This window comes from Pectinophora gossypiella, chromosome 7 (assembly GCF_024362695.1).
Source record: "Pectinophora gossypiella chromosome 7, ilPecGoss1.1, whole genome shotgun sequence".
Taxonomy (NCBI): Eukaryota; Metazoa; Arthropoda; class Insecta; order Lepidoptera; family Gelechiidae; genus Pectinophora; species Pectinophora gossypiella.
This window is the reverse complement of record NC_065410.1, coordinates 2776521-2800236: the sequence shown is the minus strand read 5'-3', so window position 1 is coordinate 2800236 and position 23716 is coordinate 2776521. Positions and strand designations below refer to the sequence as shown.

At 38.5% G+C, this 23716-nt stretch overlaps 2 protein-coding genes across 2 annotated transcripts; one reads left to right on the top strand and one right to left on the bottom strand.

Annotated features, from left to right (window-relative positions):
• The first annotated feature begins 3864 nt into the window (after positions 1–3864).
• LOC126368155 (nidogen) lies at positions 3865–17243 on the top strand. Its single transcript, XM_050012037.1, has 7 exons — positions 3865–4071; positions 11633–12117; positions 12249–13930; positions 14012–14983; positions 15087–15261; positions 15395–15679; positions 16065–17243. The coding sequence occupies exons 1-7, from the start codon at positions 3889–3891 to the stop codon at positions 16282–16284; spliced, it is 4002 nt and encodes a 1333-aa protein (XP_049867994.1). The 5' UTR covers positions 3865–3888; the 3' UTR covers positions 16285–17243.
• Positions 16937–21795, bottom strand: LOC126368236 (transmembrane protein 50A). Its single transcript, XM_050012142.1, has 4 exons — positions 21576–21795; positions 21092–21220; positions 20616–20769; positions 16937–18915 (listed from the first exon to the last, which is right to left on the bottom strand). The coding sequence occupies exons 1-4, from the start codon at positions 21669–21671 to the stop codon at positions 18809–18811; spliced, it is 486 nt and encodes a 161-aa protein (XP_049868099.1). The 5' UTR covers positions 21672–21795; the 3' UTR covers positions 16937–18808.
• Between the last annotated feature and the right edge of the window lie 1921 nt (positions 21796–23716).

Sequence of the window (23716 nt, the reverse complement as noted above, 5' to 3'; positions counted from 1 at the left end):
CGTAAAAGATTTATGATGCGGGTTTAAGTGGTAGAGCTGGAAGGGGAAGGCTTAGGCGTACCGTTTTAAGGAAAGGCCAGGTCAAAATTACTCTAAACTGGCGAGCATGCATGAAGTCTTTAAGGTGAGTGTTTTTTTTTTTGACGTGACTTATTGTAGATTGGCCGCAGATGGCATTAACTACTTGGCCGGACAAATGGGGAGCGCTGAAGGCTCTGACCCGGTACAACGTTTAAGACAACAGGCCTGAGAGTGCCCAGTTGGGCGCGAACCTCCGCTCAGGGCGTCGTCTGAGGTGAAAAATATTTGAAAGAATTAATCGACCCTAGTGGGTCGATAGCGATAAGCGCTTATGGAGGGAATCGTCGACAACGAATCGAGTCCTGAAGAAAGGAGAGTGGAAGAAAGGAGAGTGGAAGAAGCGAAAGTGGTATGGGATCGTGGTAAGTGGAATTCCGTAATCTCAGCCTACCCCAGCGGCATATAGGCGTGATTTTATGATGTGTATATATCTTTATCCTGATACTGAATCCTGATACTACACATATACGCGCAAATTCAAATAGGTGTCTTTATTCAGTAGGTAACATAGTTACACTTTGAATCGTTTTACATAACGAACGTCTCATCTGCCTAAAACTACTGCGGCTTCAAATAAACTGTATAGCCGAGGAAAAGATGCTGCAAGAAAAACATCGATACAGGGCCCTAGACGTTCTTAAAAAAATATACAATGGTGCTAATTCCTGTAGACACCATCTAATCATTTTCTTATCCACCGAAAACGAAAGCATAAAATTTATGGAACACACGTAAATTTTAAGCAAATTTTAAGCACAAATCTAAAACAACCCTATAAAAAATTTGCATTGGCTAATAACCCAACAGAATTAAGTTGACAGCACACGTCAAACGGTTTGCATGCCAGCGAGATACCTTTTTGATTCGCCAAGGTTATTCATTCATTTACTCATTCTTCCTAAAATTAAGAGCTGTCAATCATCTGTCTCTTTCCTTTTCGGTGGATAAGAAAATGACAGGTATAACTCTTATAGTAAAATTAGGAGGTGTTTGCAGGAATCGGGGCCATTATTGTTATACAATTGACATGTCCGTTCGTATATCGAAGTTAGTACCAATACCAAGTTGCACTGTCCAGTTATCAACTAAAATAGGACAATTGGTTACTGCGTAATGCCGATGACCCATTGGATAATAGTGTTTTTGTTTCACTTAACTAGACCCTATAGTAAATTGTGATAAATGGTTCTTATCAACTACTATTAACAATACAATAGAAGTGAACCGTCTATTCAATTATCAGTACTTTTAGACATAAGGGGAGAATTAAGCAACTACTTATTTATAGCTTTCGAGACGTTTTTTTCGGCGTGACGTATTGTTGATAAGACAAATGGCATTAACTACTTGGCCGGACAAATGGGGAGCGCTGAGGACTCTTACGCGGTACAACCCGCCTGAGTGCCAGTTGGGCACGAACCTCGTCTCAGAGCGTCGTGTTAGAGGATTAAATTTGAAAGAACTCTAGTGGGCCCATAGCGATAAGCGCTGAATGAGGGAAATCGTCGACCAGGGGCCTGTTTAATAAAACTTACAATTGTAAATTACTATCACAATTTGATGTACATTGCGGAGTTTGTGATCACAAATATTTTGCAATTTCATATTAGCTACGTAATGAACATCAAATTGTCGTAGTAATTTACAATTGTAAGTTTTATTAAACAGGCCCCAGGCCGCCGAAGTGGTCAGTATCGGGGCTTTTGAGAGGCAAGGACTCTTGACAATGATCTATTACTATCGTAGATACAACACATCATACGAAAACACACCGATAACTTGTCACTGACTTAAATATACATTTATACCTGGGTAAGACAGAACAAAAATAGATGCAGCTGCTAATTTCACATGAATGAAACAATTGGGTAGTTTCTACGTAAAAGATCATCATCATCAATTTAAGAGCCGCGCTCGTGTCGGTGTAGCATTCTCCATGCTACTTTTTAGGGAAAAATAGGGCAGTGGTGTGTGGTGAGTGCGGGGCGGAAGGCAAGAGGGAAACCACGTAAAAGATAAATCATGAAATTCTGATTACAAAATAAATACATATCTAAAGGTGACAAAAACGTTTTCTTTTTTATATTTAATTTATTAAAGAAAACTTAACAACGGCCTCTGTGGTCCAGTGGTTGACCGTTGGGCTCACTATTCGGAGGTCCCGGGTTCGAATCCCGGTGGGGATATATCACAAAAATCACTTTGTGATCCCTAGTTTGGTTAGGACATTACAGGCTGATCACCTGATTGTCCGAAAGTAAGACTCCTAGTAAAGTAAGGTCCCGGTTACTACTTACCGATGTAAGTATGTAGTCGTTACACGAGTCATGTCAGGGGCCTTTGGCGGCTCAATAGTAACCCTGACACCAGGGTTGATGAGGTTGGTTATCCACCTCTCAACCCACACGAAAGAAGAAGATTGTAAGTAATAAAGGACATTGTGGAGCATTCAAAGTAGAAAGTTGAATTAGTAGTTGAAATGACCTTGACCTCCCCCCCCTCCCCCTCCTCCTCTCCTCCTTGTTGTTGACCTTGATGACTTCTTCCTCTCTTGTATTGATGGTTCTTCCGGACTTGTATCCCTGTATCGCCGTATTTTTTTTCTAAATCTACCTACTTACGTACCTACATTATTTTGACAAGGTAGCCCAGTTTGAAGAACGCTCGGCTCTCACTGTGAAGTCGCCGGTTCAAATCCCAGCATCAGTTATTTATTTTTATTTAATTTTTTCATTTTCTTTTTTATTATAAGATGTTAAAGATAGATGGACCTGTCAAATCTTCAGGTTACGTAAGCGGACCCTGTGTGAAAACAGGATAATGATGATAAGATGTTAAAAGATCTAACACACATCAAACATCAACAACACACAACACACACACACAACAACAACACACAACACAACACACACACACCAACACACACTTCTCTAACATCTTAAAACAGAAAGTACATAACTACAGGCTCAATTAACACTTTCAAGGACAGAACGTCTAATGACGTTCCTATTCCAAGGTGTCATACTATCTATTATGAACCATCAATGACCCATGATCTCTGCCCGTGAATCCTCACGGCCGAATCCCCATCTCGCTCGTAGACATCACGCTATTTTATTTAGAAACAAACAACTGTAATATTACAATTACACCTTACATCTTAAATAAACTAGTTTTATTGCTATTTCTCTCAACAATGTAACAAACGAAAGACATTTTATACCTAATTTTACTTATTATCTTTGACACCATTAGAGTTCCCCGAATTTTCCTCGCCTATTAGTTAAAGATATTTTAATGAAGAATTTTGTTTGATGTAAACTACTGGAATCTTAAGGAACTGAGTTCAGTTTATTTTGGAAACATTTATTGCCAGTTGGTTCGTCAAATGTCCCACTAATAATGGGTCACTACACTAGGGATGGCCACTTTTTGTACTTGATATTTTAGAATTGTTATAGTTACTTACTTTTAAGTAATTAATACATATAGACAAATGATATGAAATAAATTATAGCACGGCAATGTTCAAAAATAAAAATAAAAAATAAATTATCATAAAGTCTTTTGAAACACAAATCTATCTATTGTACCTTAAGTAAATTTGAATTCGGAACAAGTATCTTGGATTTTCCAAATTCAAGAAGTTTGATTAATTCCACATTTGTAACCCAGAAGGGTTTACCAAAAAATATATTTACATCGGTAATATCCGTAACTAGTACATCGCGTCACATCCCAACCCGTCGCATCCCGCATATCGGTTCCCGATCTCCACTCCACCACAGTGAGCGAGCGCGCGGAGCCATGTGGACGTGTGCGGTAGTGCTAGCGTTGTGCGCGAGCGCAGGCGCGATCACGCGCGACCAGTTCTACCCGAACGGAGCAGGGTTGGATCAGCGGCTGCCGAGAGGAGCCGAAGTAGCCTCGCCCGAGCTGCGCTTGAGGGTGCCTATCGTGTTCTACGGGGAGACATACGAGACTGTCTTCGTAAGCGATTTTTTTTGTTATAAACCCAAAGAGTCACATTAAAATATCAGCAGGGATTCATGGTAAGTAGTACACAACGGCACGCTACTACCAAGTAACTGGTAAGTAACCTCTAGAACTGACCAACACGTGAAAATACGTAGGAACATACTATGATGATGTGATTTCTTCGAGGCACATCATCCTTTTAATTATTTTTTAAATAGATGTCTGATCATTTACGAATAACAGCCAGTATCAGGATCACAATACTTATACCATGAAGCTTCGTCAGACGGTTGAGCTAACCACGTCCATATCAGTATCTTTCCACACCCTCAAAGTCAGTAAATGCGTGCGTACGTGCGCGCCCAGTTCTATCTGGAGCAGGGTTAGATCAGCGGCTGCCAAGAGAAGCCGAAGCCTCCCCCTAGCTGCGCTTTACGGTGATCATTGTCTTCTACAGGGAAATCCAGGAGACTGTCTTTGTAACATAAGTTCACGACTATTTCCCAATTGGAGTAGTCAAATTTACATTTATACCAAGATGAACTAAGTACCTACACCACACCGAGCTTTCTGTTAGACCAACGTGATAGGTTAGGTGAACCGCGTCACCACCTGCAAAGTCGAGTCAAATGTTAGTAAATGATAACTCATTGGTGAAAGACTAGTACCGGGGTCTGTCTTTGTATGTTGATTTCAACTTTTTAAGTATTTTCTCTCATACAGAAACCCTTCTAAAGCCAAAACCTTCGCGTCTAATGGACATAGATTTGAGGTACTCTCGTTCTACGTTAAGCCACCACCAGGGTCGACTTGAAGTGATGCTTGTGGCTACTGATCACAGCAGATCGTCCCCTTCTATTTATATTAGAAGTTCTAATGGACATCTGAAGTCTTCTGGAGTAGAGTCTTCTTCCTAACCCCATCACTGCTGATGATTATGAACATTCTCTACCTCCGCTTGCACCATCACACTGACCTTTTGATTGCATGATCCTGAATCCTGCTGATGGCCAGGATCGACAGTATATCCTATCTTGTTTGTTGCATTGACGTTCTCGTGGATAGTAAAACCTAAAAAACATGAGGTAGGTAAAGTATTAGTTTTTTTTGTGCTGGACTGGAGTAAATGAAAAATCTGCTGCTATCATCCTGTGCGTAACACACACCAAGTGTGGCTGAAAGTTGTCGTCAGGCATAGAATAAAGAATAATACTACAATTGGCTACTTAACAACCTGGTCAAATGAGATACTCTTTACGAAAAGTCAAAACGAAAATTTTCTTTGGAGTTTGTATGGAAATACTGTACTGTGACGTCATCAATAAAAGCGGTCAAACGTATTACTCGATTGATTTATAATCATCTTAGACTGGCTTCTATTTGTAGATTAGCATTTTATAACTTGCCTTTGACCCAGTCAAATACCCAGTTAGAACGGACACTCTCTGCCCCGCACCAGTATTATCAGTGCCGAGCTATATTTACTTCACCCCCCGATGGGTCTCACTTCAGCCTGAATGACCGGGTGCGCGCGCAGTGTCTCGCTCGCTCGCACTTACGCAGGCGGCACACTGTAGGAACAAGATTTTTGTATGGTAATAGGTTCAAGATAAATCCCTTACGTATATCTCAGGACGTCCACCACCACCTTATGCTCATTTCGACGAACATCCGTCTTGCTTTCTTGTACTTGTTTTGTGGAAAGATATGAGTTATTATCTTTTTTTTTGTGTGGCGCCCTTTTATACTAAACTAACTACTAACAAACTATAACTAACTATTTTTAAACTATTTCTATTCTATAAATTATAAAATTCTCATTACAAAACATTGTAAAACTAACTAAAAATGTTTTCCATTTTCTATTTAAGTTATTTATAAATTAAAAACAAGAAAAACGTCATCAAACCATGGTTTAACGATGCTAGTTAGTTTAATCACTGTCTGTACTTAATTTTTGAAATAAATAAATAAAATAAAATAAATAAACATTTTATCACGTTTTTCTATGACGTCGCAGTGTGCTTTTTCAAACCAATTCCGTAAGTAATTTCGTGTTTTGTTGTGGCCATCCAGTCTACAAAAGTCACGCCAGAAAGAAATACTACCCTCGAACACTACCTATATAAGTAATTGCCGCTTCGATGTCTGATCTACATAAGATAGTATGTATTCTTCCTCTATTGTGTGGGTTGTGAGGTGAATTACCAACCTCATCAACCTTGGTGTCAGGGTTACTATTGAGCCGCCAAAGGCCCCTGACTCATATAACGACTACGTACTTACAACAGTAAGTAGTATGTAGTATAGTATGGTATTATAAGTACATGTCACAGATAATCATTAGCATACAAATTAATAACGATAATAGCTTAGATACCGCGCAGTGGAGCAGCGTGGTGGAGTATGCTCGATACCCCTTCCGATTGATTGAAGGGAGGCCTGTGCACAGCAGTGGGACGTATATAGGCTATTTATGTAATAGCTTAGACACAAAGGCTATTTTATATTTAAGGTTATAGAAAGTGTTGAATGTTTAAAAAGTTGAAAATATTTTTTCTATAATATTTCCTTAAACGGTTCAATGACCTGTCATTGTTTACATGCGTCTACGCACACTAATTAATTAAGACCAATGAGTACGACGCATGCAGTATGATGAGTTTGACCAATGTAAGTTACTGTTGTATAGGACAAAATATTTCTTATTGCGACACTTGGCTCGGCGTCTATGTTGGATTGAGAGCGAATAAAAACATTTATTTTTATTTATGTATTTTCAAATGTAGAATGCGTTCAGCTGTTTATCTTCCTGGGCTTGTCGTAAAAAACGACAGAGGGATTTTAAAATTTTTAACAAGATAGACCATTATGATGGCGATAGATTTCTCTTCAGGTGATAAATCGCCTGTGATAAATACAAAGTAGGCGGACTCCCACCCCTCCATTATGGGAATAATAAATGCCACACCATAAAGTTCATCATACTTAAATCCACCTTAGGACGTCATATCAGGTGTCTTCTGATAACTAGTGGTCCTACCCCATTAGGCATGACGGACGTGAGTTTCAATCCAGCAAAAGACAACTTGCGATCACTTTTGATAAGAGGTCCTAAGTTCGATTATGACCAATGAACCTTATGGTGACATTCAGAGGTGATTAGCCTGTAAACCATTATAATGGTTCATGATGTATGTTGAATTGACCTTCAACAATTTTATCTATGATAATTACGTTGAATAAAAAATGATTCTGTAAAAAAAACACAAAATCCAAAAAAGTTTTTTTTCTTGTTTCAAAAGAAAGATATTTGATAATATTTGAATGATATATTTGTAAGACAGAATGTCTTACAAAATACCTTTCGCCAAACTGATTACATATTTATTTTAAGTTTACGCGGTTATTATCATAATTAAAAATCCAATCTCATCAGTCATCCCGTGATCATGGCACTTGCAACAGTGTCGAAATATCGGGAGTCTCATACCCTTGCTTTAAACGCGGTAAGAACCCGTTATTATGTGTCTTAATTATTATTAGGGTTGTTCTTTGCATTACAATGTAGGTAAGAAATAATGGTGTGCGTCAAGCTAGCGGCCTCAAAAAAAAAATGGGCACGAAAAAATAATTTGACCATACCAAAAAATAGTACTCTTATTGAAAAAAATAGTACCTGTTGTAAAAAAATTAGTACCATCACGGTTCTGGATTTATAGCCATGTTTTATTGCACTTGCTAGCTTGACGGTGAGCGAAATTTGGCGAGAGTTAACGACAAGGTCTTTCGCTTTGATTTAAACGCCAAAAAATAGTATCGAAATAGTACTCACCCCCTGCAAAATACCGAAAGTAGTACTTCAACGGTTCCAAAGTTATAAAGGCAGTTCTTTGATCCCGCTAGCTTGACGTTTTGAAAATACCTATTATCTGGGGAACGCTTGCATACTTCAGTATGTAACTAATGTCAATAAACTCGTATGAAATAGTACTCCCTACCATCATAATTTTGATCCGATTCTCTTTGTAGAAATGTTAAAAAATCATCATAACCTATGCCATACATTTGTTGTTGATACAGTCACGTAGACAATTACATAACCTCACAATTTATTCGTAAGTATTGCCATTTTGGAGGTCTACCCTACCATTTCTTTGCACTTCAGTGCTGCTATTACAAAAAATTCCTATTGCATACACCCATAAGCACTAATTTTAATAGAAAATGGCTGCATGGGTCTAGTTCTTATCGAAAACAATCTGTGATTTTAATACATCATAATACATTTTTAATCTGCTGTTTTATTTTATAATTTATACCTTCATGTTGAATTTGTTACGGATCGAAGTGTTTGTTAATAAACAATTTGCAGTATTTGTAGAATAACTCAAAGAGTGTCAACAATGATATTACTTTCATCTAACAACCCTGGCACATCACCAATTTTTACCCAAAAATGGGGAAAAATACTGAAATCTGACAACATTCTTGACCATGTGTAATAATTTTGTTCGCGACTGTACTCGTCTTGATAAATGTATGACATAGGTTATAATGACTTTTTGACATATTTCTACAAAGAGAATCAGGTCCAAATTATGATGGTAGGGAGTACTATTTCATACGAGTTTATTGACATTAGTTACAAACTGAAGTATGCAAGCATTCCCCAGATAATAGGTATTTTCAAAACGTCAAGCTAGCGGGATCAAAGAACTACCTTTATAACTTTGGAACCGTTGAAGTACTACTTTCGGTATTTTGCAGGGGGTGAGTACTATTTCGATACTATTTTTTGGCGTTTAAATCAAAGCGAAAGACCTTGTCGTTAACTCTCGCCAAATTTCGCTCACCGTCAAGCTAGCAAGTGCAATAAAACATGGCTATAAATCCAGAACCGTGATGGTACTAATTTTTTTACAACAGGTACTATTTTTTTCAATAAGAGTACTATTTTTTGGTATGGTCAAATTATTTTTTCGTGCCCATTTTTTTTTTGAGGCCGCTAGCTTGACGCACACAAATAATGACTAAGTATGTAAGTCAATAAAAAAATAATTAACATGCATTTGACAGTAAAATGCGTGGAAAGTGGCACAACAACCTATTCGGCCCAGCAACAAATATAACCAAACTGATTTGCAAAGTCAATAATTTCACCTTTAAATTAGGTAAAGAAGTACCTATTCGAATTGGTAATTACCTTCACTTTTTGGTAACAATACACGTGTATCCATTTATAACGATATGTCATCATCTCCCTAGCATTATCCCGTTTTTCACGGGGTCCGCTTACCTAACCTGAAGATTTGACAGGTCCGGTTTTTTGCAGAAGGGACTGCCTGTCTGACCTTATAACCCGCGAAGAGAAAACCAGCCCAATCAATGCAGGTTAGGTTAGATACCTTCGAAACGCATTTCTCAGGTATGTGGGTCTCCTCACGATGTTTTCCTTCACCGCTGAGCACGTGATAATAATATATGATCCAAACATGAATTCGGAAACAAATTCAACAATTATTGATTTAGGTCTGTACTGGATTCCGACTTGCAACCTCTAAAGAGGCAAGCGTTCAACCAACTGGGCTACCACGGCTCTTAATAAATGAAAATAGTTTGTCCTTTGTAAAATTCTGGCGTCGGCGAGAAGTGTGTATACTAATCTATACTATAAACCTTTGTCTGCCCCTTTGGGGATACAGGCGTGACCCTATGCTACATTATAAGAGTGATGGAATCATCACTAACAGAGGCAATCTTCTTCTATCGTGTGGTTTGTGAGGTGGAGTACCAACTTCATCAACCCTGGTGTCAGGGTCACTATTGAGCCGCCAAAAGCCTCTGACATGACTCATGTAACGACTACTTACTTACATCAGTAAGTAGTAAACGGGACCAACGGCTTAACGTGCCCTCCGAAGCACGGATCATCTTACTTTCGGACAATCTGGTGATCAGCCAGTAATGTCCTAACCAAACTAGGGACCACAAAGTAATTTTTGTGATATGTCCGCACCGGGAATCGAACCCAGGACCTCCGGATCGTGAGCCAAACGCTCAACCACTGGACCACGGAGGTCGTTACAGAGGCAACGATAAAACTGGGGTCAAAATGTCAAATTTGGATTAAAAACGTTAAATTAACAGTCAGTGACCGGCGTGTCCGGCGACTCCCACGTGCATTTCCGTCCTGTGATCTGCAACGCTATCAGTTGTTGCTATTTTATTGCAAATTATGAATAAAGTACGCACATTTTTGGCATTTCAAGCCCAACTGGGAATATAACGGGACTTAAACATAGCTGGCGAGGATTACAGCCATACCCCGGACCGAACACTTCATACAAACAGCCTTTACACAGATGTATAGTATAATATAGTATAGTAGTATACACACTCCTCGCCGGCGCCAGAATTATGTATATGTGAAATAAAAATAAATAAATAAATAAATAATTTATAAAAGACTTTGTAGCCCAGTTGGTTGAACGCTTGCCTCTTACTTTCAGGTCGCAGGATCGAATCCAGCACAGGCCAAAGCCACACATTGATGGTATTGTTCACGCGCGTCTGTGTGTATGACGTCTGACGCCTTACGATTCAAGTCTAAACTATGTTGTGAGGTAAACCTAGCTCAGACGCTGGTGGGGAGCGGAGAGTTGCCAGTCTATACATAGTATTATTCCTTATTCTATGCTACAACATTGCTCCACACTCCTCCTTAGAAGATCAACATGCAAAATTACTAGACATCCATTTCTAATCATATTTTAAGCCAAGAATAGTTAGAAATTTGAAGAATCCGTTATCAGAAAGTTTAAGCAACAGTTGATACTTGAGACCTCAAGAAACATAAAGATAATTTTATATTATCACTTAGGTCAGAGGCATATTTATGTAATGTACCTATCATTACCCTTACAATGTGTGCGTTACACCAGATATGGTGAATAGAAGGAAAGTTATCATAGTAATTCGCTTTCCCTGGCGTTATTAATAGACATAGATATCATGTAATATCGGATATATAAATGTAACTGTCAAGCGGTTGTAAACAGAAAATATTGTGAATGTTGAATATAATATGTAAACTGTATTAACCTCTGTTATATCGAAGTCATGCGGAAAGACGTGGAAGCTTACGCCTGGGGGGTTAAAAAGGCCAAATCGAAGCAAATCACCTAAAAATGCAATATTGCCACTTGACATTTGCGCATACAAAAGTAAGTGAGCATTGCAAACAAATTTAATGTCAAATAGCAACATTGCTTTTTTAGGTGAATTGCTTCGATGTGGCCTTTTTAGTATATCTACTTTATTACATACAAAAAAAGTCATAAATACATTTATAAAACATTTAGCAACAGTACAAATGAGCAGTCTTATTGCTTTAGAATAGAATAGAATAGAAATAGTTTATTATAAAAGGACGCCACACACAAAAACTAGACATTATCTTGCTTTGGAGTAATATCTGCAGACTTGACGATATTGCAGAATTATAGGCACTTTTAGTTTGAATTCTCTTTAATCACATCTTTAATAACATTATTGTTTCATCTGCACACAGGTAAACAACTATGGAGTCTTGTCCTTCAGAGCAGACATACCATCGTTCCTGAACTCAGAGTTCCCTCTGCCGTACCCCTCCATAGCGGCATTTTATAGCAACATCGATACTACAGAATCGGGCACTATATACTACAGAGAAACTGACGAGCCCCATGTCTTGTCAAAGGCAGAAGAAAGCGTGCAAAACAATTTCCATGAATACTACGACTTCGTACCAACCAGCGTATTTATAGCTACATGGCTCGAAGTATCATACACTGAACGTCCTGACCGCAAGAATAGTTTCCAAATCGCCGTAATCAGCAACGGAAACGAGAGTTTTGTAGAGCTCCTGTACCCGGAGAGAGAGATACAATGGATCCAAAGAGAAGCCCAGCAGAACAGTTTGCCAGACGCAAAAGCTCAAGCAGGATTTGTAGCGGAAGATGGCCGCGTCTTCACCCTGCGTGGCTCGGGAAGTCACCAGATACGCAATATTGTCTCGTAAGTACCTCGATAAAATAATTTATTTTGTGGAATAAATAATACAAAAGATAAGCACATTGGCTTGTCTCGTTGATTGCAGTAAAACTATAATTAAACTTTTACTATTTTATCTATTGTCGTGATTTCAGATGGTCTAACACCCACGAACCTGGCAAGTATGTGTTCAGAGTTGGAAACATCCCATCTGACGGCAACATCGCCGACCCTGACCAGTACGATCAAAACGAGGTGGAAGTAGAAGAAGAATCCAAAACCTGTGCCCAGAGCGGTCCTAGCGTCTGCCACATACAAGCAAGATGCGTCGATTACCAAGCCGGCATTTGCTGCCAGTGCAATGAAGGTTTCTATGGCAACGGCAAATCCTGCATCAAAGACGACGTCCCTATAAGAGTACACGGAAAACTCAACGGCATCATCAATGATGTGTCACTTAACGATGTCGATATACAAGCATACGTAGTAGTCGCTGACGGTCGATCATACACTGCCCTGTCGCAAGGCCCGCCATCTCTGGGCAGCAGTCTACAGCTTCTCAATGTTCTGGGTGGTGTTGTTGGCTGGCTCTTCGCTAAACCTTCCGGAACGGCACAGAATGGCTATCAATTAACCGGAGCCCTATTTAATCACACTGCAGACATTTTGTTCCCTGCTACCGGTGACAGAGTAGTAATCAACCAAGAATACTTAGGACACGATGTATTCGATCAAATTGCCTTAGAAACAGACGTTAGAGGAACTGTCCCGGTAATTTTAAGTGGAAGCAAATTGGAAATCTCAGAGTATGAAGAACAATATACGACTGTAGAACCCGGTTTGGTACGTTCTGAAGCAAATCGTGTTTTCACAAACAAAATTACAGGTGAAAGATACGAACAAAAGATCTCACAAACGTTTACTTTTAACCCTTGTCGCTTCGCGCCGCCATCAAAGGAAGACTCTATACCATCAACATTAAAAGTGGTTAAAAACTATCTTGGTTATGAAACAAATCAAAATATTATTAGGTATGGAATGAGCAATAAGATCATCCCATTTGGTCAAGAAGATCCGTGTATAAAAGGAAGAAATTCATGTGGGCCACATAGCACTTGTGTGGTTCAGGGCGACTCCTTCACATGTGTTTGTCAAACCGGTTTTACGAGCATTTACATAGAAGATGCAGCTTCGTGTGTAGATATAGACGAATGTGCCGCTGGCACGAACAACTGTGACAGTAACGCCGATTGTTACAACCACGACGGTGGATTCCAATGCAGATGTAAATCTGGGTACGAGGGAAATGGCGTGAACTGCAATCGTATATCTCTATGTCGCGACAAAAACTGTGACCCCAACGCCCAGTGTGTGGAGAATTTCGGAGAAGCACCTTTATGTGTCTGCAACCCAGGATTTAGAGGTGACGGGCAAACTTGCTGGCCGGAGCAACAGCAACAGAACCCTTGCGAGCGTTGCTCTCCATACGCATACTGTGCTTTCGACTCGAATAACAATGGTCTCAAATGCCAGTGCAATGAAGGGTATCACGGTGATGGATTATATTGCACAGAAATAGTCACTGTTCAGACAACCACGTCATCGTCGTCCCAACCTACATATCCATATCCAAGTCCGACCCCTACCCAGCCCAGTACGAGCGAAGCAGACTATAATGAGACTATCGTGCTGCCTAATTGCGACATCTACGGCTGCGTCTGTCCGCCCGGTTACTCCAGCTACAAAGACGACAGAAACAACGACTTGTGCCGACTCGACTCTTACAGACCTCCCTATCCACTCACTGATACAAATACTGAATACAATGATACTTCACGTAAGGAAATTTAAATCATTTAATTTTATTGTTTTTTAAATATATTTTAAGTGTTTATCTGATTGAATTATTTTGTTACAGTAACATGTGACATTGATACGGATTGTCCACCAAATGCAGTCTGCTACAAGCCATTCGAAATTGGCCAGTGTATATGTCCCGAGGGTTACGAAGGCGACGCGTACGAGTGCATAGAGCGCACTGGATCTTGTGCGTGCGGTGTCAATGGTCACTGTATCGACAACGCGGCTGGCGAACCTATGTGCGTATGCGACGTTGGTTACCATGGTGACGGCTACTCCTGTCGTCCTAACTTCAGCTGCACCAACAACTCTGATTGCGAATACCACGCCGAGTGCCGACCAGACCTCGGTAGTGGCGAATACGTCTGTCAGTGTATCGAAGGCTACATCAAAGACCAGAACGACGCGTGCATTCCAGGCGGTCAATTATGCAGCGGGGCAGTATGCGTGGAACATGCCTCTTGTTTGTACGATGACAAAATTGGTGTGAGCTACTGCCACTGCGACCCTGGATACGAAGGCGAAGGTATCGCAAAATGCGTACCACAAGGCACTACCTGTAAAGTCACTAACGACTGCCATCCAAAAGCCGTATGCACGCTGTATGACAACACATATCAATGCATTTGTAATGACGGATACATCGGTGACGGCTATCACTGCACCCCCGAAGCCAACTGCCGTAATAACCCGTACATGTGTGATATTCACGCGTCATGCCTAAAACGCAGTGACGTATACGTTTGCGAATGTAACACTGGTTACAACGGCAATGGAAGCGTTTGCGTTCTGAACCCGCGACAAAGTGGCAATTTCTTGATAGCTAGTGACGGAGCATCTGTCTATAGAGTGCCATTTAGAGTCAGTCCGAGAGACTTTGCAACGCCAATCAACAGTGCTATCTACCAAATCGCCGTGGGAATCGACGTGGATTGCGAGACTGGTAGAATTTACTGGGGCGATGTCGTTGGAAACGCTATCAGACGAGCAGCGTATGACGGATCTGGATTCGACTCTTTCTTATCAAATGGTTAGTTCAATATACCTATGCTTAAGTTTTTAATCATGATGAATACATCTTCTATCTTTGGTGTTGAAGGAACAAATTAACAACAATGTTATTTTCTCCTCAGATGTGAAATCGCCGGAAGGTGTCTCCATCGACTGGTCAGCGCGAAACATTTTCTGGACCGACTCGAAGAAACTGACTATAGAAGTCGCTAATCTAGACACTAAACTTAGGAAAGTGCTGTTCAGCAGGGATGGAATTACAAACCCCAGAGGCATTGTTGTGCATCCGCAAAGAGGGTAAGTTGAAGGTTCAAAATCGGTTTAGTACAACTGATTCCACATAAAAGTTTGTTATAAATATACGTACCTACATATTCAAGTAATTCAAGATTCTTATCTGACAGACAATAACTCCTGCATATAATTTCAGGAAAGTCTTCTGGTCCGATTGGAACCGCGCCGCTCCAAAGATCGAATGGGCGAACATGGACGGCACACAGCGAGGCATCTTCCTCGACCAATCAGACGTCAAGCTGCCGAACTCCCTGGCCATTGATTGGTCGCGAGACCGTCTGTGCTACGCTGATGCAGGGCTCTTCAGCATCAGATGCGTTGGTATCGATAACCTACAAAGGGAGACGATAGCTGACGGATGCTCGTATCCGTTTGGATTGGCCATCAATGGCAACACTTTCTATTGGACTGACTGGAAAACGTGAGTATATTTGCGTAAACGATTTTATATATACGTACATGAATAAGTAATATATTATTGGCGATTCAAACTCCAATACTCTAATCTGTGATGTAACAGCGTTAAATATTAACATAACATAACATCACGCCCGTATCACCTAAAGGGTAGGCAGAGGTGTATAGTATACCTACCCACTTCTCGCCAGCTATACATATGCAGCTATGCTACGCTATTAAATGGTATTTGTCTAGTCAAAGTATGTTGCTTTGTCGGTTATAAACTTATAACGCACGTATTATTCATTAATGCTATACTAATTCACAAGTTTTCCTGAAACAGTCTGTACTAAATTGTCAAACTTAACTACTCCAACCATTTACACGTCATTCCTGACTTGTTTCAGACTAAAAATCGAGTATGTAGACACGTTAACGCAACTAAAGGGGCAGGTACCTATATCGACGGCGTCGAGACGTCTTTACGGAGTAGCAGTCGCCCCGGACCAGTGCCCGGGTTCTATCAACGTGTGCCAATACCGGAACGGAAACTGTGAGGCCGATCAACTGTGTCTACCGGACGGACGCGGGGGAAGGACCTGTGTGGTCGGAGAGAGGGACTACTAGTATAAGTTAGACGTAGACTAGCCTTGCAAATATACGTATGAAGTGGCCCTTTTACACACAGCGGAGTCTACACTGCATGGTTAGTGCAACCTGTGCGCGTGGATTTTTCCACGCGTTTTGTCCTATAGACGAAGCGGATGCTGTCTACGGCGATATGCTTCATTCTACGTGCTAACCTAACCGTGTAGTGCAGACCTCGCTGGACCCACTTAGACGCCACATAACTCATTCATCGTCCTTTATTAAACAGTATAATTATGAAACGTAAAAAATAAATAGCAAAGTGACCAAAGTTAACTTGATTAATCTGAGTTAATATAATTAGCAAGTATAATTTGTTTTTGCATTTAGCCACGTTTTGGTGGTCATTGTAGAATAATTAACTACCTAATCTTATAATCGACAGACAAAATTAACTTACAATAGGTTGCAACTTTTTAAATATTTATAAAATGGAGATTTTGTTCCATTAATACGATTGTAGTACTATTTTTATGAATAGTGGAATTTTTATGCCAAAGAAATATTTAAAATAAGTTGTTTGCAGTGTTTGAAATATTAAAAATAAGTTTAGTGGTGTACTTTTATTGTCTGTCGAATAAGAAAATAGAACATAACTAATATGTTGTTCATTTGAAAAGAAAACAGTTGATAAGTTACCATTTTTATTGTTCAAAATAAATTCACAACAATGCAAATTCTTTATCAATAAGTAGTTTTAGGTATATGAGCGTTTCGTGAACAAATAAATATTCTGTAAAATTGTATACTTCATTTTACAGGCACACGAGTAATTTAAAGCCGAATCTGTTACCAACGAAACTAACAAAACTATTTTTGACTGTAAACAAGTAAAATACACCAAAATTTTCGTGGTAAACGAAACAATAACTCGTATAAAACTTTACTGTACTTCAATGATATAATTTATTAAACAATAAAGTTATTTATTAACAAAATGATTGTTGTTCTTTAACAATAAAAATATATAGCTGACAAATTAAACTTAAGTTACAATAATATCTGCATTTGCTTTCAGAAATACCTTGTATTGTCTATTACTATGGTTCCTAAATGGATTAATACCATAAAATCTACTGTTACTCGAATGGCATATTCGAAAAATAGACTTTCCATTTATTTTCTACATTTGACCATAACAAAGCTTTAAATGTACCTTTCGTATTGCCAGCTCTACCTATTATCGCTTCCAAACTCTTGATAAACACAAGTGTTTAAGCACTTATCTTTTTTAATTATCATAATAGTTTTGTGACAATCCATTTTAATGTTTTAAAAATAACTTATATTTAATATAACTGATTAATAATATTATAATCGTTTAAACTTTAGAGTCGAGATTATTAAGATATCTACTACATCTTCTCAACGATGTAGAATAATCATTATTGCTTTAACTTAATTAGGTATATTCTAAACGAGTAACAATAGATGAAATAATCAGACTCATACATTTCCATTTACTATTAACTAACAAAATCAATACAATTAGTTAATTATATAAACGTTTCGGGGTATTACAAAATAATAACACGGTGTTGCCATACGGAAGAAATAATCCGAAACAAAATTAGCGTCACTGAAAATATTGACATTCTTACGAGCTAGAAATTATTTCGTATTCGGAAATCGGAATATTTCAAAATAATCTCTAGATTTCAGACTAATATAATATAAGGAAATGACACGTTTTCCTATTACCTTACAAAAGCTAATACCAATATATACCTATGTATCAAGGGCCTTGCATCCAATCGCATAAATAAGATCAAAGAGTATGTATTGCTTATTTGCATAGATTAAAGTAATCAGCTGTATAAAACTGTCGCAATCATGACCCCAATTCCTTTTAAAGCAACGATTTTTACGGATACGTGTAAAACGGTGTCAATTATTCTTTATATTCGGTTTTAGTAATAATTATAGGTACAAGAAGTAAAAGATTAATAAAGAATTGATTGGGCTTACGAATGCTAAGTACCTTTTAAGGATTGAACCACATCTAGCAGAGCGGAACCGTGCTTTCCTTTTCTTTCGCTCGGAGCCGTCATTAGCTAGAGCGAGATAATGCGACCGCACGCGGCGGAAGCGCCAAGGCGGTCAGAGTGCGGTCGATCTCCGATTCTTTATCTCGCTCTAGCGAGTGACGATTTCTGGGTGGCGGAGGAGGATGGAGACATGATGCGGTACGGCCAGATATAGTTCAAGACTAAAAAGGAACGCAGAAAAATGATGCAACAGTCAGAGAAGCATGACTGTCAGGTAAAAAATAACGACTAAGTTTATTTTTTTATGAAATAAGTGTTGTATTTTTAAAATTTCCCCAAATGTGTTTGGATACCGTCTGAATAGGCTCCAGAGCTTTTTTATTGGCAAAAACATAATAATGAATACCTACTTAGCTCTCAATTAGCTGCAATATAGTATAAGTAGTTATTTCTGCGACTGGATGGTAATGAGATAGCCTGTACAAGAAACATTAGCAAACACTCACTTATAGCATCTAACCCCAAAGGTCCTCTGTACGACCGAACTTGAACACAAGGGATGCAGCAAATATGAACGCATTCTGCATAAACAAACTGACACCGGTCCACGTCTTATGGTTTTCTGTAAAAAGAAGAAAAATATATAAATAGTAACAGCGCCCTTTTAATTAAAAACTCTAATTTCAAAAATGGAACATATTCGAAATTTAAGTTTTTTTAGATGGAAGATTTCGGCGGTTGTTTTATGTCATTCTTGTTTTGTTTTAATAAACTTCTTTTAACCCTTAATCAGGCATAGTACGATTTATCGACCACCTAGGTAATTGGAGTTATTTAGTGATCTTTGTCTTTTTTAAAATTCATAAAACCTTTATTTGATTATCAATATTTGTATCTTTCGTATGAAGCTAAACATTTTTTACTAAACAATTCATTTTGGGAAAAATCATTAGTCAAAGAAAGTGGTCATTATATGCCCTATGCCCGTCTGGCGGTAGTATGATATGGACACTGTTTCCATTGTATAAGAGATGATTTTGAAATTAAAATATAATTGAATTTTATTTGTTTTTTAACAAAAATATCATACTACGTTTTTTTATCATAACAAAAATAACATTCTGCTTTTTTTAAACATAAATAACATTAATCTAATTTATAAAACATGGGACCGCCACAGTTTCGACAAAAAAGTTCATTTATTGTCGCAGTACCACGTCGACAATGGAAACAAATTATAAAACGACAGAGAGCTCCTTAACAGGCATAGTGCATAATACGACCACTTTGTTTTTGTCTTAATTTTATTATTTTTTTAAGAAACAGATCCTAGGTATACAGTGGCCCCGATTCCTGCAGACACCGCCTAATTTTATTTTAAGTTATATCCGTCATTTTCATATCCGTCGAAAAGGAAAGGGACGGATGATTCACAGCTCTTAATTTTAGGAAGAATGAGTAAATGAATGAATAACCCGGGCGAATCAAAAGGTACGTCGCTGGTATGCAATCCATTTGACGTGCTGTCTAAGTAAACTGTGTCGGGTTATAGACGGATGTAAAATTTTTAGACGGTTGGTTTAGATTTGTGCTTAAAATTGACGTGTGTTCCATAAATTTTATGCTTGTCGATTACCCGTCCCTTTCCTTTTCGGCGGATAAGAAAATGACAGATATAACTTAAAATAAAATTAGATGGTATTTACAGGAATTAGCACCATTGTAGAGGTAAAAATTAAGACCACACCATATTTAAAAATATGTTTTAATGCCAGTGCACATGGGGCCTGATTAAGGGTTAAAGGGTCTATTTTAGTAAGGTAAAAAAAAAACTAAATTATTTAAATGATTTGTTTAACACTTATAATGAGAAAGCAATAATTATATTTGACAACTAGTCAAAACTGCAATTCTTTATTGCATATCACATTGGGGGTCTGCAATAATAGAGTAAGGTTGCCAGTATTGGACCACATGTAATATTTTGTTTGACATTTGATCAGTTTTTGATGACAACATACAATACGAAACATGCACTATGGGTTGGTGGAGGTGTTTTTACGCTTAACATACCCTCCGAAGCGTGGCATCATTTTACTTTTCTGGATAATCAGGCAAAAAATTAAATAAAAATATCCTTTATTCACTGACTTTTACATTATTATTATTCACTTAAATCTAATAGTTAGCCGACGTCTGTGACATCGACACCCTCCTCGTCAGGTTGTCCTAGGACATAGGCCTCCTCTAGGCATTTCCAAATGTGGCGATCTTTCGACAATCAGGCAAAACATCATTTAAATATTTTGAAATGTCACTCACCACCTCCAGCCGCCTTGCCAGTTGTGACGAAGTTGGCAAAGAGGATCCAACAAGCAGCGATGAGGGATGCAAAGCCTACTACGAAGCCTAGGAACAGCCACAGCCGGGCTCCCCGCGGGCCCATGCAGCCCCCTGTGTATGTCTCGCCACGGACCTACAATTTTATGGGCATATGGAAATATATAAATATAGGTAAGATAAAAAAAATTAAAGGTGTAATGCACTTTTACTTATTAACTGCATTTAAGACTTTACATGGCAAAATTTCCCGAAACGTCCCATGTACCACATTATTTTCCTAAAATTATTCCCAACTTCAATTAGCATTATAGAAAACTGTTGTTCAGATTCTACATTTGTTTTTGCCAATTTCTAGGTTTATTTTATTTGTATAATACTTATCACTGCAACAGAGCACATTAAAATTTACTTTATACAGCCAATCTTAAAAAAAGAAAAACAATAAAAATACTCACCTGGGCATTGGAGACGGAGTTGACCATAATAAGAGACAATGTAGCCATCACACCACAGACATGTGCAGCTTTTGGTAAGTCTCCATTCACCGCAGATGAATCAATGATAAACCACCATCCTGTAAAGAACTGAAGAAAAAAATTGTAATGTATAAGTATGTATGTATAAGTACAGCCAAGTTACTAATTGTATTTTATTTATTAGATATAATTTTTCTAGTATTTAACGGATCCTACGATCTACGAAATGAAATAATACTAAGCAGATCGTCATCAGCTGATTACAAAAGCTGCATAAGGTCGTGTAAGAGACATGAATGAATAACATACATTGTCTTTCGTAATAACGAAAATACTCAACCTATAACTAAATTTACGACATTAATTAAGTTATAGAAGTGACAACGATTCCATTTACGTTCTCATAGCCCTGATAATGAGTAGGAATGGTTATGAATCATCATGAAAAGCTTTAAATACAAACCAGTAACCCAGCAAAGATCGACGCCAAAATGTTACGTTTCTCGCCGCTCTCGAACCACACGCAGCTCGGCATAGACACATTTTCGAAACAATTCATGATTATAATGTATTTTATCGAACAAAAACACTGTTTATCACTCCGATTTCCAATAAAACAAGTAAGCGATTGTAAATAAAAGTGACAAGCCAAAAGTATTGTGTGACGGACGTTTTGAAATTTAGTGTCGCCAGTATAAGTGACGAAAATCCTACCAAATGTATTGAGCAAGACAATACGAAATAATAATTTGTAAGAATATAGTGGAAGTTACATAATTACGATCTTGCAATCGTGATACAAACCATTCTTAGAAGGTAAAACAAAATTAGACAAAAATACCGTAATTCTATAGGACACAATTGACACAAACAGATCCGCCATTTAAAAAAAAAACAATATGGCGCGAGTTCCGGTTACTTTCGAGTGATTATTCGTTTGGGAAATTTTGAAGCACCATGATAGAGCCCCGCGTGGCTTATGGTGATGACCACGGACACAGTCAGTTGTCCGCGCTCTGCGTTATACTGAGTATCCCACTCACAATCTATATCGGGATGTCTAGAGTGACAAGGTGACATAGATTTTAAGGTAATATAATTTTGTAGGTACTTTTATTATTTTAAATCGAAGCCCTCAAGTAGCGCTTAATAGATCCATTTATGTACAAGTAGGCAAAGCAAGTACATACGTTTTTAGAAATAACGTTTTATTAACCCTTGGTAAAGGCACATACCTATAGAAAAAAATCCATCACGTAACACAGGATGTAACGAACGGAATACAAACAAATAATAAGCATTGGTAATAGGTATTTTATCAAAAATGTTTTATTTTGATCATAACAAGCAATCACAACTCACGATACACAATTTTAAAACAAGCTATTGCATTCATATACATCCGCACCCTCTGCTGAAATCGACTACTGATTGACCGAGGTTATATCCGGCGCCAGAATTGGCTAAAGCTAATCCAGCATCATTTATACCAACGTTCCCGTTACCACAGCTGTAAGAGGCTTGCACTACCCCACTATTAGGCACCACACCCTCGACTATGACTGTACCCATGAACGGAAGGTTCCCAGCCACGTCCAAAATTCCTTCAATAATGAGATCGTCGGCAGATATCGACACGCCTACTGGCTGTGGAGGGACTATGTTTGCAAAGGGGTTGCCATTGTTGCAGCCATATGGGGACCCGTATGGCGATGTACCCGCGGACAAACCGAGCGCACCTAAGCCTCCCAAACCGCAGCTCAGCCCGCTTGGTACACATTGAGATAAGACGGTCTGAAACAAACAAAAGATATTATTAGTTTACCAATACCTAGACGTATGATCATAAGTCGAAGCCTGCAGTATCTGTAGCATCCCGTTTGCCATATCTACATAGGATTAGTTATACCGCGGCATGTTTAAGTGCTTAATTAAGTATACTCAAAGGTTGCCTGGAAAAGATTGTTACTTAGCAATAAGGTCGTTTATTGTACTCTTTCTATGTCTTTTTTTATTTGTATTTTGTATTTCCTGTGTGTGCAATAATATGTGTTATGTTATAAATTAGAAAAACGTACCTTCGTCAGAAAAACTTGCAGGCAAAAAAGTAATGCTATTTTGGCAGACATTTTCGATGTTCACTACAATATAAAAATCAAAATTATATTACCTGGCTTATATACTTCAAACCTTATCGAATGACACAATTTTCAATAGGTAACCAGGTAGAAGTTACATTAAGTTACAGCACGCATAATACTGATAAACCATGTTTGCACCTACAAATGAAAGAATACTTACAAAACGCTTCACGCAATATGTTATCACCAAGACATGATTTTCTTAGAATATAATACTTACGACAGCTGCAAGAACTGCAGTAACGTAAGTATGAGCAAGTAGTTAGGTCCACTTATTTCTTATTTCACGCATTCTTAGTAAAAAAAAAGTGTAGCTCCATGCATGCATGCTACTTATCATCAGGCATGGCCGGCAGGGCTCAGACCGTTTTGAACCCTATTAAATACCATGAGAAATTCTTGGTTCTATTACGGTCAGTGCCCTTATATACTTAAATAATTGCTAGCCCTAACAGTGCCCTAA